We start from the raw sequence: 14,906 nt of genomic DNA, 5'->3' as shown, positions 1-14,906 counted from the left end.
ATGTTGTGTTTTCATTTTCATTTGTTTCTAGAAGCTTTGTGAGTTCACATTTAATTTCTTATACTACTCAGTTGCTTTTCAGCAGGGTGTTACTCAGTTTCCATGTATTTGACTTGATTTCCTTGGTCTTCCTATCGTCGATTCCTAATTTGATAGCATTGTGGTCTGAGGAGATGCTTTGTAGTATTTTGATGTTTGTAAATTTATGGCGGTTTCTTTTGTGGCGTAAGACATGGTCTATTCTGGAGAATGTTCCATGTGCTCTGGAATAGAATGTATATTTTGCTGTTGTTTGGTTGAATGCTCTGTACACATCTATGAGGTCCAGTTAGCTGATTGTATTGTTTAGTTCTTCTGTGTCTTTGTCAAGTTCCTTTCTGGTTGTTCTATCCATTTTTAAAGTGATGTATTAAAATCACCCACTATTATTGTAGATTCGTCTATTTCTTTCTTCAAAACTATTTGAGTTTGCTTTATATATTTTGGGGCTCTTTCATTGGGAGCATAGGTATTTATTATGGTTATGTCCTCTTGTTCAATTGTCCCTTTAATCATGAGATAATGTCCATCTTTATCTATTATGCTAGTTATTGGCTTAAAGTTTCTTTTATCAGAGATTAGTTCTGCCACTCCTGTTTATTTTTCATTGCAATTATCTTGGTACATTTTTTCCCATCCTTTGACTTTTAATCTGTTTTTGTGTCTGTGTGTGAGATGTGCCTCTTGCAGACAGCATATTGCCGGATCTTGTTTTCTTATCCGTTCTGCTACCCTCTGTCTCTTAACTGGTGCATTTAATCCGTTTACATTCAGTGTAATTATTGATAGGTATGGATTAATAGCTGCCATTATGTTTGTTTTTTGTGGTGTTGCTGCTTTCTTTGTTCTGTGTGTCTGTCTTTGCTGGGTTCATGCTGTTTGTGTTCTTTTTTGTTAGTTCCCTCATAGTTTTAATGTTTCCAAGTCTTCTTGGATTTTCATTTTCTTGGTATTTTGTGAAGTGTTAATTTCCTTTGAGGTTACCTTATAGTCCATTAACTTTTGCCTCCATTTAGTGTTGTCTATTTTGTCCTGTAATAGACAACTACCTGACCTTCTCACCATTTGGATCTCTGTTCGTACGTGTTTACCTTCTTTTACATTGTAATTGTTTTGATCATACACTGACCTCCCAGAGTCTGAATTTGTTCTTAAAGTTTTGCTCTGTTCTTGACTTTTCCTTCTGCTGATTTCGCTCTGGGAGGTGCTGCCACGTATGTCATTCTCTGGTTGTTGTCTGTTCTTGTTGGTTCTCAGTCCACAGAACTCCCTTTAGGATGTTTTGTAGCTCAGGGTTGGCTTTGGCAAAATCCGTAGCTTCTGTTTATCCTGGAATGTTTTGATTACACTGTCATGTTTGATTGATAGGTTTGCTGGATAAAGGATTCCTGGTTGACAGTTGTTTTTTCTTTCAAGGTTTTATATATGTCTCCCCATTGCCTTCTTGCTTGCGTGATTTCTGCTGAGAGGATCTGAGCTCAATTTGACTTGTTTGCCTTTGTATGTAACACTTCTGTTTTCCCTAGCTGCTTTCAGGAGTTTCTCCTTATCTTTGATTTTGGAGAGCTTGATTATGATATGTCTTAGTGATTTTCTTTTGGAGTCTGCTCTTCCTGGGGTTCATTGAGCTTCTTGAATATTTATCTTTTCACTTTTCAGGATGTTAGGAAATTTTCTTCCAGCACTTTTCCAACCATTTCCTCTCTGGACTTGTGTGATTTTTCCCTTTCTGGAATGCTGATAATTCTTATGTTATTCTTCTTCATGTGTCTAGCATGAATCTTAGACCTTCTTTCAATTTTTTTTACCCTTTTTTCTGTTCGCTATTCTATCTTAGTGGTATTGAGTGATTTGTCTTCCAGATCATTAGTTCTGCCTTCCATCTCTTCATTCTACTCCTTAGCCATTTCAGTGTATTGTCTATTTCTGATATTGTATTATTTGGTCGTTTGGATCGCTTTCTGTAGGTTTTGAATTGTTTCCAATGCTGTATCTATCTTATTTGATTTCCTGTAGCGTTTTCCTTACTTCTTCCTTATTTTTTTCAACTCCATTTTAAAGTGTTTTGAAACATTTTATAATCATTTCTCTGAATTCCTTCTCAGGCATTTCCAATGCCTGTCCTCCTTCTGGAATGTAGTCCATGTTTACTTCTAGGTCATTTGTCTCAGGCATTTTATCTTGTTTCTGGACATGTGCTGATATGGTCATCTACTTTTGCTTCTTGGACATGTTTAGTGTTTATCTGTTGCCTTAATATTTAATTGAGTGTGTGTTTTGGTATTTTTTATACTTTGTGATTACCTCCAGGTAGATGTGATCAGGAAGTGAGCTTCCCTTTTCACTCTTCTTATTCCTTAACTCAGAGTAACTTTCACAGGTGTTGTCTGCCTCCCTGGTTCATGGCAGTTGGTATTGGTCCTTGTCTGGATTTCGTGTTTTGTAGAGTTTGATTGTAGCTTGACTGTATGGCAGCAGTTGCTGACTCTTCTTGGGTATTATAGGGCGAGAAAGAGTCTTCCAGTGGTAAAAGGGGGAGTGCAAAATAGCAACAGCAGAATAACCGGGGGTGGGGGGAACACCAAAACAACAACAACAAAAAAACAAACAAAACTGGTTAGGATGCTGTAGTCTAGAATCACAGAAAGGGGAGAGGAGGGAGAGAAGAAGTAAGAAAAATAAAAAATCTGTAGCCCAATATGAGTATGACTTCAACGTCATCTTTCAACTTCTTGCCTTTTTGTCCATCTGCTATATCTTAAAATGCCACCTTTGGTTGTTATGCTATACCTTAGGATATAATTTAATTTTTGGCCTGGTTTGTTTTTAAACTCTCTTGCCCTCTCCACACCCCTTGCTCTGGCCTGTTCCCTTTTTAAAAAAAAAACACACACACAAAAAAAACAGTTCAAGGCCGGCTCTTGGGCTGAGAGTATCTGTGTGCATGCGTGGCAGAAGAACCCATCAGTGGTGGGTGTGGGGGTTGTCCTCTCGCTCAGGCAGCCCCTCTAGTCACCAGAATGGAGGTGTGCAAACAGTGGGTGGCCAATGAACATATGCCAGAAAAAAAAAATGAAAATCAGAACTAAGCAAAACCAACAAAGTATATTGTCCACCTTTGCTCTGACGTTCCCATGGCATTATTCCTTGGTGGGTGTGCTCCCCCACTTAATCTTACCATTTGGTGTCGCCCAAGTTGTCTAGTCCAGGCCACCGAGGCCAGAAGATTCAGAAGTACATGATTTCCCACATCCACTACAAGTTCCACCAGTATCAAGCCTTCAAACCCTCCACATATTCCTAGATATGTGGTCCAGAGTCCTGGAACTCCGCCCTGAACCTGCCTTGCCCAGTACTCCCTATTTATCTCTTTTTTTGGTGATAAGTTCCTGATTTTTAGATCCACTCCCCATCAGTTTGCACTCTCATGAACACTGGCAGTTGCTGGCATAAGCATACCATTGGATGCATCTGACACACTTGCTATATGAAAATGCTTAGAATGTTCACATAGAAAGTACAGCAGTCTCATCCATTGCATTGACTAAATCTGACAAACCCCAGAATCTTCAGAGGTTAAACTTTATGACTCTGGAAATAACATGATTTTAGTCAAGCCAGTAATGTGTGAGTATTTGAGCTCATAAAAACCTGGGGGGAAAAATAATTTCCCTCAGGACAACCCCGATACTGTCTGTGTGTTCAGTGTATACACCAGTAGTTGTGGAGTCAGTTGCTACTCATGTCCACCTGTTGTGCATCCCGTTAGAACTGTGCTTTCAATGATTTTCGGAAGTAGATCACCAGGCCTTTCTTCTGAGATACTTCTGCTTGAACTTGACCCTGAGATTCTTTAGCAAGTAGTCTAGGGTTTAGCCTTTTGTTCCACTCAAAGACTGTTCAAAGATGTTAATTATTGGGGAAGTACAAACTAATGGATGTTTATAGGAGAAATTGGCTTAAATGACTCAGCACCCTTTGATTTGTGAATGAAAATACAGAGGCAGCTTACTGGAGTGTGTATTTTCTAATGTCTTTCTGACTCTCAGAAATACTGTGTTGATCAGCTTCTTAGAGATAAGATAGAGGGCCTCCAGTGAGTCTGCAGGCAGTTAGTTCCAGGGGGGTTTTCTCAGCCTCACCCGCAGCCTTGTTGCTCATTCCTGAGGTGCTTTGCTCTAGTTCAGGTCTCTTTTTTACTTCTCACTCTTGTTATAAAATGTTTAGCTGGAATGGAGTCAGTCGCCACAAGAGGAAAAAAAAAAAAATTAAGAGAGTATGGCTCACCGAGTAGGTGTGTCCTCCAAATATATGATTTCAAAAGTTCAGCATTTTCATCTCATGTTCAGCAAAGTTTTAAATGTTAAAAAATTAGGAGCATCTGAGAAACTTCTGTTTTATCCAAACCATTTGATACTAAGTAGAATATATTTTTAAACAGTTCTTTTTGTTCTTTTTGTTTGTTTTTGACAAATAGGTGACACATTAGAAAATGAAAAGATTCAACATTGACTCCTGGCTGTTAGCAGCTAGGTTGCCAATAAGAAGGCTGAAATTGTTAAGGATCTGAAGTATAAAATAAAAATAATTAATCTGGAAAGAACAGTTGTTTCCATGATTCTCTTTTGGCTTTCAAAATTGCTGCTGTATCAGAAAGGAGTTAACCACAGAAGAGTGAAGCAGAAGTGATCCTGAACCCACAAAAAGGGAAACTCCTACAAAGTTAACTTTCATACACGGTCCTGGATGTTTCCTCTGTGCACTTAAAAGGTTGAGATTATTCTAATGTGTAAAAAAATTTTTTATACTCTCTATGTACTCATTAGTTTTTCTTTTTTTTAGATGAAAGCCAAAAAATTCTTCTATGGTGCTTATGTTGTCTGATTAACAAAGAACCTCAGAATTCTGGTCAATCAAAATTTAACTCCTGGATACGGGTAAGAGAGTGGATTTGCCCTGCTCTGCTTTGAATTAACTTGATTATTTAAAGGTGTTGCTTTTCCGGTTCCATTCTACGATGTTTCAGAAACTTCTTCAATCACATCTTTCACTGCTGTGCTATAGTGGGGGCTGTGAAGTTATTCAGAGTTCTTGTTTGTTTGGCCCATAAGTTGAGTTTCCCCATGCCTACAAGACCTAATACTGAGTGTTTCTGAAAAAGTTACCTCAGGTATTTAAAAGAATGTACTCTTATTTCTTTCCATAATTTGATAGCCTTTAGAAAATGGCTTCTCCCTTGTTCATGCGGGGACTTCAAAAAGGTTGTGGAAAAATGTCATTATCTTTTAATTCCATTTTCCCACAAAATTTTTTAAACTCCTTTGTAGTTTAATAGCTTATTTATGAATACATCTTCAGATACTTCACTGCCTCTCTCAGAACCTGTCCTGTAATAAAACTAAAATTCCAAAGTATTCTAGGAGCAGCAATCTTTATTTTGCATCCTATAGGTGGCATCTGGGTCATAATACTCAGGCTAGCACCTGGCTGCTACTTGGCCACTAGTGCTCACGCTGGTCCAGAGAGCAGCTTGGTTGTCCCCTTGTCTGTTTCTACATCCTCATGAAAAGCAGGAGCAAAGAGGGGATGCTGTAATGCTGGATTGTGGCTGCAAACACTACCCCCCGCTCCCCCCACTATCCTGTCAAACAACCCCAAGGACTTGTGATGCCTGTCAGGATCCACTTAGTATGAATGTGGTTCAAATTAACTGCTTAGTATTATGAAATCGCTCAACTAGATGAACGCATTATCATTACATTTACTGCTTCTTATGATTCCTTTGTTTTAGATAAAATTGGTACCAGAGATAACAAATACAATATCTATATTTTTCTGTTAAATTGAAAGAATAGAAGGCAAAGTAGAAGTGAAAGAGACTGGAGAAGGTGAAATTTAGAACTAAAAATAAGAATGTAAAATTTTAATTGAAAGTAAAGGACTTGAAGAAATCTGGAACTGATTAGAATTAGGGAAGAAAAGGTACTAAAGACAAGACTCTAGAAATAGATTAACATAGTAAGTATTTAGTTTTTAAAAATCTTTGCTTTTGCTGAGTATTTGATAGTTTAGTAATTATTTAGGATATAATTTTATTGGCTAGCTGTCTAGCTAATTAGCTTTCTAGTAACGTGATTTTTAGGGTGATTGAGTTTACTTTTTCATCTAACTCATGATTTTATTAGTCTGTTTTTCAAGTTTCTAGTCTTAAATTTTATTCTGTGGTTTTCTTCTTTAATATTGTATTATTGTTAGCTGCTGTCAAATTGGCCTCAACTCATAGCAACCCCATGCACAAGGGAATGAAATGCTGCCTGGTCCTATTCCATACCCAGGATTGGTTGTAAATCAGGCAGTTATGCATGCATAGAGTTTTCATGAGCTGATTTTCAGAAGAGGATTTCCAGACCTTTTTTCCTAGCCCATCTTAGTCTGGAAGTTCTTCTGAAGACTGTTCAGCATCATAGCAACACACAATCCTTCACTGAAAGATGGGTAGTGGTTGCACATGAGGTGCACTGGCGGGGAATCAAACCCAGGTCTCCCAAGTGAAAACGAGAATCCTACCACTGAAATACCAATGCCTCTGTCCATTTATTATTGTGAATTATCAAGTGGAAAATACAGTTGAAACATTTTAATGGCTACCTTTAGGGGAGTTCCCAGTCTAGTAAGCAGATAATTCCAAGATAGAGTGGTTGGACCATTGGAAGGGTGATGGACACAAGACAGGGAGACTTCCAAGGTAGTGTGGTTGGGCTATTGGAGGGGTGATGGACACAAGAGAGAGATTCTTGCTCAGACCTGGAGGAAGTGATAGTTTAGCTGAGTATTAAAGGATGACTAGGGGAGCAAGGATAGAGTTAGGGAAAGTCATGGTCTGTTTTTAGAGCTCATAAAATTCAAATGCAGTTATTCTTCTGCAGTTTTTTTTTTTTTTTTTTCATACACTCATGGACTTGTTTTAATTTTCTTCAGCTTCAACATGAACTTGAATATGAGCAATTGACGGTCTGTTACACATCAGCCCTTGGCCTTGTTTTGGCTGATGATGTTGAACTTTTCCACTGTTTCTTCCCACAGATGAAGTCAATTTGAATTTTGAAGTTTGTTCCATCTGGTGAGGTCCATGTGTGTAACCACCTTTCATGTTTTTAAAAAAGGAATTTGCAATTAATAAGTCACTGGTTTTGTAAAATTCTAGCATGCAATCTCCAGCATCATTTCTATGATCCTTCTGATCTACTGATCCTTCCTCTTTGTTTTCAGCCTTCAGATCACAGTCATCAGTAATTATCAATACACTTTGATTGCAAGTTTGATCAATTTCAGACTGAAGAAGTGGGTAGAATTACTCAGTTTCATCTTCTCTGGCTTTTGTGGTTGGTGTGTAAATATGAATAATAGTGGTATTAACTGGTTTTCCTTGTAGGCGTATGGATATTATTCTGTCACAGACAGCATTATACTTCAGGATAGATCTTGTAAAGAATTCTTTTGCAGCATATTTACCCTGTGCAATGTGTTGTTTGATTTCTTGGCTGCTGCTTTCATGAGCATTGATTGTGGATCCAAGTAAAATGAAATGCAAGTAAAACTTCAGTCTTTTCTCCATTGATCATAATGTTATCTATTGGTTCAGTTCTAGGATTTTTGTTTTTACATTAAGTTATAATTCATTTTGAAAGCTGTATTCTGTGATCTTAATCAGTTAAGTACTTCAAGTCCTCTTCCCTTTTCAGCATGCAATCAAGTTTTTGTCATCTGCATATCAGAATTTGTTAATGAGCATGTTATCTTAACTTTATGTAATTGGAACAACATGGTATGTATTGTTATGTGTTTTATTTATGTTCAGTATTATTGATTCAACAATGCTGAGTGTAGTTATAGGTTACTTATTTCATTTCCATATAATATTCCTCTGTATAAAGATACTGTAATTTATTTACTCATTCTACTCTCCATTGAAGTTTGTTTCCAGTTTAGGGAAGTAAGAAGTAACATCCCTATGGACATTCTCATAAATCCAGCGTTCAAAGCATGCATTTTCTAAAGTAGAAGGGCAGGTTATGGTATGTGCATAGCTTCAGTTTTATTACGTCCCATTGAGTTTGTTCCAACTCATAGTGACACTGTATAGGGTTTCCAAGGAGCAGATGATGGGTTTGAACCACCAACCTTGTGGTTAGAAGTTCAGTACTTGTCCTACAGCACTACACCAGGACCATCCTAAATTGTTTTAAACAGTGGTGGCACCTATTTAAACTTCCAAGATCCATGTGGGAGAGTTCTACAGTCTTCCTATTCCATAGTATTATTAAACTTAAAATTCGGTTACTTTTTTGGGGGGGAGGGGGAGGCACACAGTGTGTATTTTTGTGCATTAGAGTTTTAATTGTATTTCTCTGAAGTTGAACACTTATTTTGTGAACTTCCTCTTCAAATTTCTCAATCATTTTTCTACACAGTCTTTCTTTTTTATTGATTTGTGGAGGTTCTTTGTAGATGATCTTTATGAACACTTTATTATCTTTGTTATGTGTATTGTAGGTATTTCTTTCACTCTGCGATTTGTGTTTGTATTTCCTGTTATTTTAAAGGATGACATATGTTTAATTTTATTATAGTGAAATTTATCTATATTTACTTTTTTTAAAAAAAGTTTTTATTTAACATGTGTAATCAATATTGATCTTCATAGAGAAACTGGTTTTAAGAATGATTTAGCATCTTAGAATAGCAGTGGTTACTAGTGATTGACTTAAATTCTAAAGACATTATCTCTATTTCTTCATTAAGATGTTGTCAATGGCTAGGCAATCAAGGACTCATGGGCTGTGCCTGTGCTCTTGGTTCAAACTTCTTCATTGACTTTCAGGGACAACACAGCCAATTGCTTAAAAGACCAGAGAGGCATAGAAGTTGAATGAAGAAGTCTTGTGGGCACAGTGGTTAACTGGAGACTGCTTCAGCCAGTCATTGTCTTGCATTCCAAGTCCTGTTTCTGGTTGCAGAATTCCTGGTTGATATTTGCTTCCTCAGCATTTTGAAGATACGTTATTATCTTCTGACACCTTTCGAGGCTAATGGGAAGTCTGCTCTTGGGATACTTATTGTTTTATTTGGTAATAATCTATTTTCTTTCTAGCAGCTTTTTTTTTTTTAAATTGTGAATTGAGTGTTAGTTTACATTGTTGAACATCGGTTTTACACTCATCGTTTCATTGCTATGATTACAGTCTCTTCCATGCATCATCATTCAACAGTATTTGCTTCCATTCCCTCTGTTTGTTTGTTTGTTTTTTTTTTTTTCTGGGGCTCAGGTGTCCCCACATCACACCACACTTCCGACCAACCAGCCCTTCCTCTTCTTTCTCTAATCTCCAGGTCAACAGGAGTCTATAGAACATGGTTGTACTCAGCCCATATCTTCATTTCTGCCTTTCCCCCTCTTTCAGTCACCAGTAGACCAATGTGGTCTCAAGCAAGCTTACATGCCTGCTCATGTGTTCCCTTTAAGTTTCAGTCTTGGAGGGTGGTTTGTCCTGAAGGGACTTGATTGCTTGCCTTGTTCTTGAAGTAGCTAATCAGATTGCCATTTTTTTTTTTTTTTGGATTTTTTCCTGCTGATCTTTCTGTTCCAGGCTGGTCTGCTTATCCTTTCTAGTGAGAATGTCCCACGTTAGAAGGTTCTGGATGGGGCTCAGAATTCCACCTAAGGACCTATACACTACAAAGGCTCTGCAAGAAGTGTATTTCAATGGGCAAGTTCTAGAACCCCTTTTAGGTATTCCAATCATTTATAGGCTGAAGATGGACTTATAAGCTTTCTATAATCGTATTTCCCAATATATATTTCTATCCCATTCAAGTGTCTGTTTTACAATAGTAGGCAAAGGAAACAAATATTCATAAGATAGTCAAGCATATTAACATTATTTCCCCTCTTCAGACTAGTCCTCAATCCCTGCATCACAGAGCCCTGTTGTTCCAAGTTTGAGCATGCATCGCTATTTATCTCTGTCCCATTTAGCCCATGCAAACCTGCCTCAGTGTTCCCCTATATACCTTGTTCTTCCACCCCTCTACTACTTCTTTTGTATTGCCCTCCCCAACATCGAACTATGATGTGTCTATCCCCCACCCTGTGCTCTACTGTCCTACCCACCACCCCTTACCAACCAACAAATAATTTTTCTTTCTTCCTATTGTAAATGGTATTGCTTTCCTAATTTCCTTTTCAGTGCTATCATTATTAGTATGTAGGAATCCGACTGATTTTTGTATGTTGATCTTATATCTTGCCACTTTACTGAATCTTCCAGTGAGTTCCAGTAGTTTTTTTGCTGAGTCTTTGGGGGTTTTTTGTGTATAGAATCATATCATTTGCAAATAGTGCAAGTTTTACTTCCTCTGCCATTTTGGATGCCTTTGATTTCCCTATCTTGCCTTATAGCTCTGGCTAAGACTTCCAAAACAATATTGTATAGGAGGGCATCTTTGTCTGATTCTTTTTTGCAAAGGGAAGGCTTTCAGTTTCTCTCCATGAGAGTGATGTTGCCTGTTGGTTTTGTATATGCTCTTAATTATGTTAAGGAATTTCCCTTCAATTCCTACTTTGTGGAGTGTTTTTTATCATGTATGTTGGATTTTGTCAAATGCCTTTTCCATATCAATTGATATGATCATGAGGTTCTTTTCTTTTTTCTTATTTATATGGTGGATTACATTAATTGCTTTTCTAATGTTGAACCATCCTTGCATCTCTGATATGAATCCCACCTGGTCATGATTCATTATTTTTTTTGATGTTTTGTTGAATTCTGTTGCCTTGGATTTTGTTGAGAATTTTTGCATCTTTGTTCATGAGGGATATTGGTCTATAATTTTCTTTCTTAGTGATGTCCTTCCCTGGTTTTGGTATAAGGTTTATGCTTGCTTCATAGAATGTATTTGAAAGTTTTCCATCCTCTTCTATATTCTGGAATTATTTAAGTAGAATTGTTGACAGCTCCTCCCTGAATGTTTGGTAAAATTTACCAGTGAAGCCATCTGGACCTGAATTTTTTTGGTTAGGAGTTTTTTGATGACCTGGTCAATTTCTACTTTTGTTAAGATCTTTTCAAGTTTTCTACTTCACTTAGTGTAAGTTCAGGTAGGTCATGCTTTTCTAAAAATGTATCCATCTCCTCAAGATTTTCAAATTTGTTGGAGTACAACTCTTAATAATATTTTTTTTTAATTTATATTGGTTCTGTTGTGACATCATCCATGTACTTTCTTCTGTGTTTTATTTGTGTCTTCTCCTTCTTTTCTTTTGATAGGTTTGCCAATGGTTTGTCAATTTTATTAATTCTTTTGAAGAACCAGCTCATTGTCCTGTTGATTCTTTCTATAGTTTTTCTTTTTTCTATCTTGTTTATTTCTACTCAAGTCTTTATTATTTATTTTCTTTTGTTGATTGTAGGTTTACTTTGCTGGTTTGTTTCTAGTTATTGGAGATGTTGTGTTAATGTGTTGATTTTGGTTCTTTCTTCTGTTTGGATGTGTGACTTTATTACAATAAATTGTCCTCTCAGGACTGCTTTTGCCATGTCTGAAAGATTTTGGTATGTTGTGTTTCTTTCTCATCCGTTGTGAATTCACGTTTTATGTCTTCTACTACTCAGTGTTTTAAACAGGTTGTGATTCAGTTTCCATTTGACTTTATTTCCTTGGTCTTCCTATTGTTGATTTCTTATTTTATAACATTGTGGTCTAAGAAGATGCTTTGTAGTATTTTGATGTTTGTAAATTTATGGGGGCTTGTTTTGTGGTGGAGAATGTTCCATATGCATTGTAAAAAAATGTGTATTGTGCTATTGTTGGGTTGAATGCTCTGTACACTTCTGGAGGTCAAGCTGATTGATTGTGCTGTTTAGTTCCTCTGTGTCTTTGTCAAGTTTCTTTCTGGTTGTTCTATCCTTTTTCAAAAGTGGCATTATTAAAATCTTCCAGTATTATTGTAGGTTTGTCTATTTCTTTCATCAAGTCTTTTAGAGTTTGCTTTATGTATTTTGGAGCTTTTTCATTGGAAACATCGATATTTATTATGATTATGTCATCTTGATCACTTCACCTTTTAGTCATAAGATAATGTCTATCTTTACCTATTCTGCTGGTTATTCCCTCAAAGTTTATTTTATCAGAGATTAGTATTGCCACTCCTGCTCGTTTTTTATTACAATTAGCTTGGTATATTCTTTTCCATCCTTCAACTTTTAGTCTGTCTTTGTCTTTGTGTGAAACATGTGTCTCTTATAGACAGCATATTGAAGGATCTTGTTTTCTTATCCATTCTGACACTCTCCATCACTTAACAGGTGCATTTAATCCATTGACATTCAGTGTAATTACTGATAGGTATGAGCTAATTGCTGTCATTATGTTTGTTATTTTTGTGGTGCTGCTGGTTTCTTTGTTCTTTCTGCATACCTTTCTGTGCTGAGTTCATGTTTTTTATGTTCTTTCTTGTCAGTGTCTTCATAATTTTAGTGTTTCCATGTTCTGCTTGGATTTTTATTTTCTTGGTATATTGTGATGTATTAATTTTCTTTAAGGTTACTTTATATTCTGTTAACTTTTTCCTTCATTTAAAAGTCTATTTTATCCTGTAATCTACCTGACCTTCTCACCACCTGGATCTCTGTTCCCATTTTTTTCCCTCTTTCACATTGTAATTGTTTTGATCATAGACTGACCTCCCAGATCTTCTGAATTCAGTCTTATAGTTTTGTTCTGGTCTGGACTCTTCCATCTGTCGATTGAGTTCTGGGTAGTGCTGCCATGTATGTCAGTCTCTGGTTGTCTGTTCTTGTTGGTTCTCAGTCCATAGAACTCCCTTTAGGCTGTTTTGAAGTGTGTGGTTTGCTTTGGAAAAATCCCTTAGCTTTATCCTGGAATGTTTTTAATTACACCATTGTATTTGATTCACAGCTTTGGTGGGTAGAGGAATCTTTCTTGGTAGTTTTTTATTTCAGGATTTTATATATATCTCCCCATTGCCTTCTTGCCTGCATGATTTCTGCTGAGAGATCAGAGCTTTATCTGATTTTCTTGCATTTGTAAGTAATACTTTTCTTTTCCCTAGCTGCTTTTAGGATTCTCTCCTTGTCGTTGGTTTTGGAGACCTTGATTGTGTTATGTCTTGGTGATTTACTTTTGGGATCTATCCTTCCTAGGGTTTGTTCAGCTTCTTGAATGTTTATCTTTTTGTTTTTCAGGATGTTAGGAGAATTTCTTCCAGCAGCTTTTCAACTATTTCCATTGTGGACTTGTGTGATTCTTCCTGTTCTGAATGCCAATAATTCTTAAGTTATTTCTCTTCATGTTTTCCCACATAAATCTTATATTTTCTTCAGATTTAAAAATTCTTTTTACTGCTTGCTCTTGTATCTTAGTAGTATTGAGACATTTGTCTTCCACCTCATGCTTCTGGCTTCCATCTCTTCAATTTTGCTCCTTTGCTCTTTCATTGTATTGTCCATTTCTGATATTTTATTATTAATCGTTTGGACCTCTTGTTGCATGTTTTGAATTGTTTCCAATGCTGTATCTGTCTAATTTGATTGTTCCTGTAACACTCTGCTGACTTCTTCCATATTTTTCTGAACCCCTCTGTGAAGCATTTGGATGCATCTCAATATCATTCTCCTAAATTTCTTCTGAGGCAATTCCAAAGCCTGCCCTCCTTCCAGTGTGAAGGCTGGGTCTACCTCCAGCACATTTGTCTCTGTTACTCTATCTTGTTTCTAGACATGTGCATTCGTAGTAGAACCCTCCCGGGGTGGGGGGATTTCCACTCACTCAGACACCTCTTCTAGTTACTAGAGTGGAGGTGCACAAGCAGCGAGAGACCAGTGAACAGAGAGAGAAAAAAGAATGTCCACACCTTTATCTCTGAGGCTCAGTCAGATGTCTGTGGTGGGAGCCTCTCTCTATATATTTCTTTTTGTGCTTACATAATTTTGCATTTTATTTAAGAATCATCCTTTTCCAAAGTTATGAGTCTTTTCTGTATTCTTCTTAATACATTTTCTAAAGTAGTATTCTTTTGCCTTTGTCATTTACATCTGTGATACACCTATATATATACATATACATATACATATATATAGTGTTGTTGTTGTTAAGTGCCATTGAACTGATTCTGACCCATAGCGACCCTGTATAAGTTTTCTAAGGAGCAGCTGGGGAGCTTGAACCACCGACCTTGCAGTTCAAACAACTTTGCAGTTAGCCCACAGCACCATACATAACCAGGACTCCTTATATAGTATAAGTAGTCTAATTTCTTTTTTTTTCCACATGGATGCCCCATGGTCCCAGCACCATTTTTTTTTTAAGCAGGGGGGATTTTATTTATTGCTACTTCACAATTAGAAAACAGATACAGAATATCAAATATCTTGCCCAATTTCACATAGTTAATAATGAATTTGACATTTACATGCAGGAAATCTGACTTCATCATACTACCGTTCTCACCCCATTCATACTAATATCCAGGAGTGAAAGTTTAGTCTTCTGACAATTGTTATTTATGATGCAAATTGTTGGTATTCAAAATAAAATGTAGTACAAAGCACCATATAACATACACACACAAACACACATGTAAGTGAACATCTATGTGTATGTGTAACTTTAGGGAAAAAACAAGGATACCTAAAGATCTAGAACCTCTCCTCATTAGAGTCATTTAAAAATTTTTTTTTATTTATTAAATGTTTTATTTTGGATTGAGTGAAAGTTTACAGGGCACATCATCAGCTTCACATTCAACCATTCATATAGCTTGTTTCATTACATTGATTATTATCCCC

The 14,906-nt window shown here is 36.7% G+C and overlaps 1 protein-coding gene across 1 annotated transcript in view; it reads left to right on the top strand.

The window, feature by feature from the left end:
- Positions 1-14,906, top strand: part of FANCC (Fanconi anemia, complementation group C) — a 200,859-nt gene that overhangs the window by 12,037 nt on the left and 173,916 nt on the right. The window contains exon 3 of the mRNA XM_006867669.1: positions 4,882-4,976. Within this exon, the coding sequence (XP_006867731.1) occupies positions 4,882-4,976 (95 nt within the window). The remainder of the gene's footprint in view (positions 1-4,881; positions 4,977-14,906) is intronic.

The sequence above is a fragment of the Chrysochloris asiatica genome, unplaced genomic scaffold (genome assembly GCF_000296735.1).
Source record: "Chrysochloris asiatica unplaced genomic scaffold, ChrAsi1.0 scaffold00107, whole genome shotgun sequence".
NCBI classification, from domain to species: Eukaryota; Metazoa; Chordata; class Mammalia; order Afrosoricida; family Chrysochloridae; genus Chrysochloris; species Chrysochloris asiatica.
Note: the sequence above shows the minus strand (reverse complement) of the source record. Positions and strands in the feature narration are given on the sequence as shown.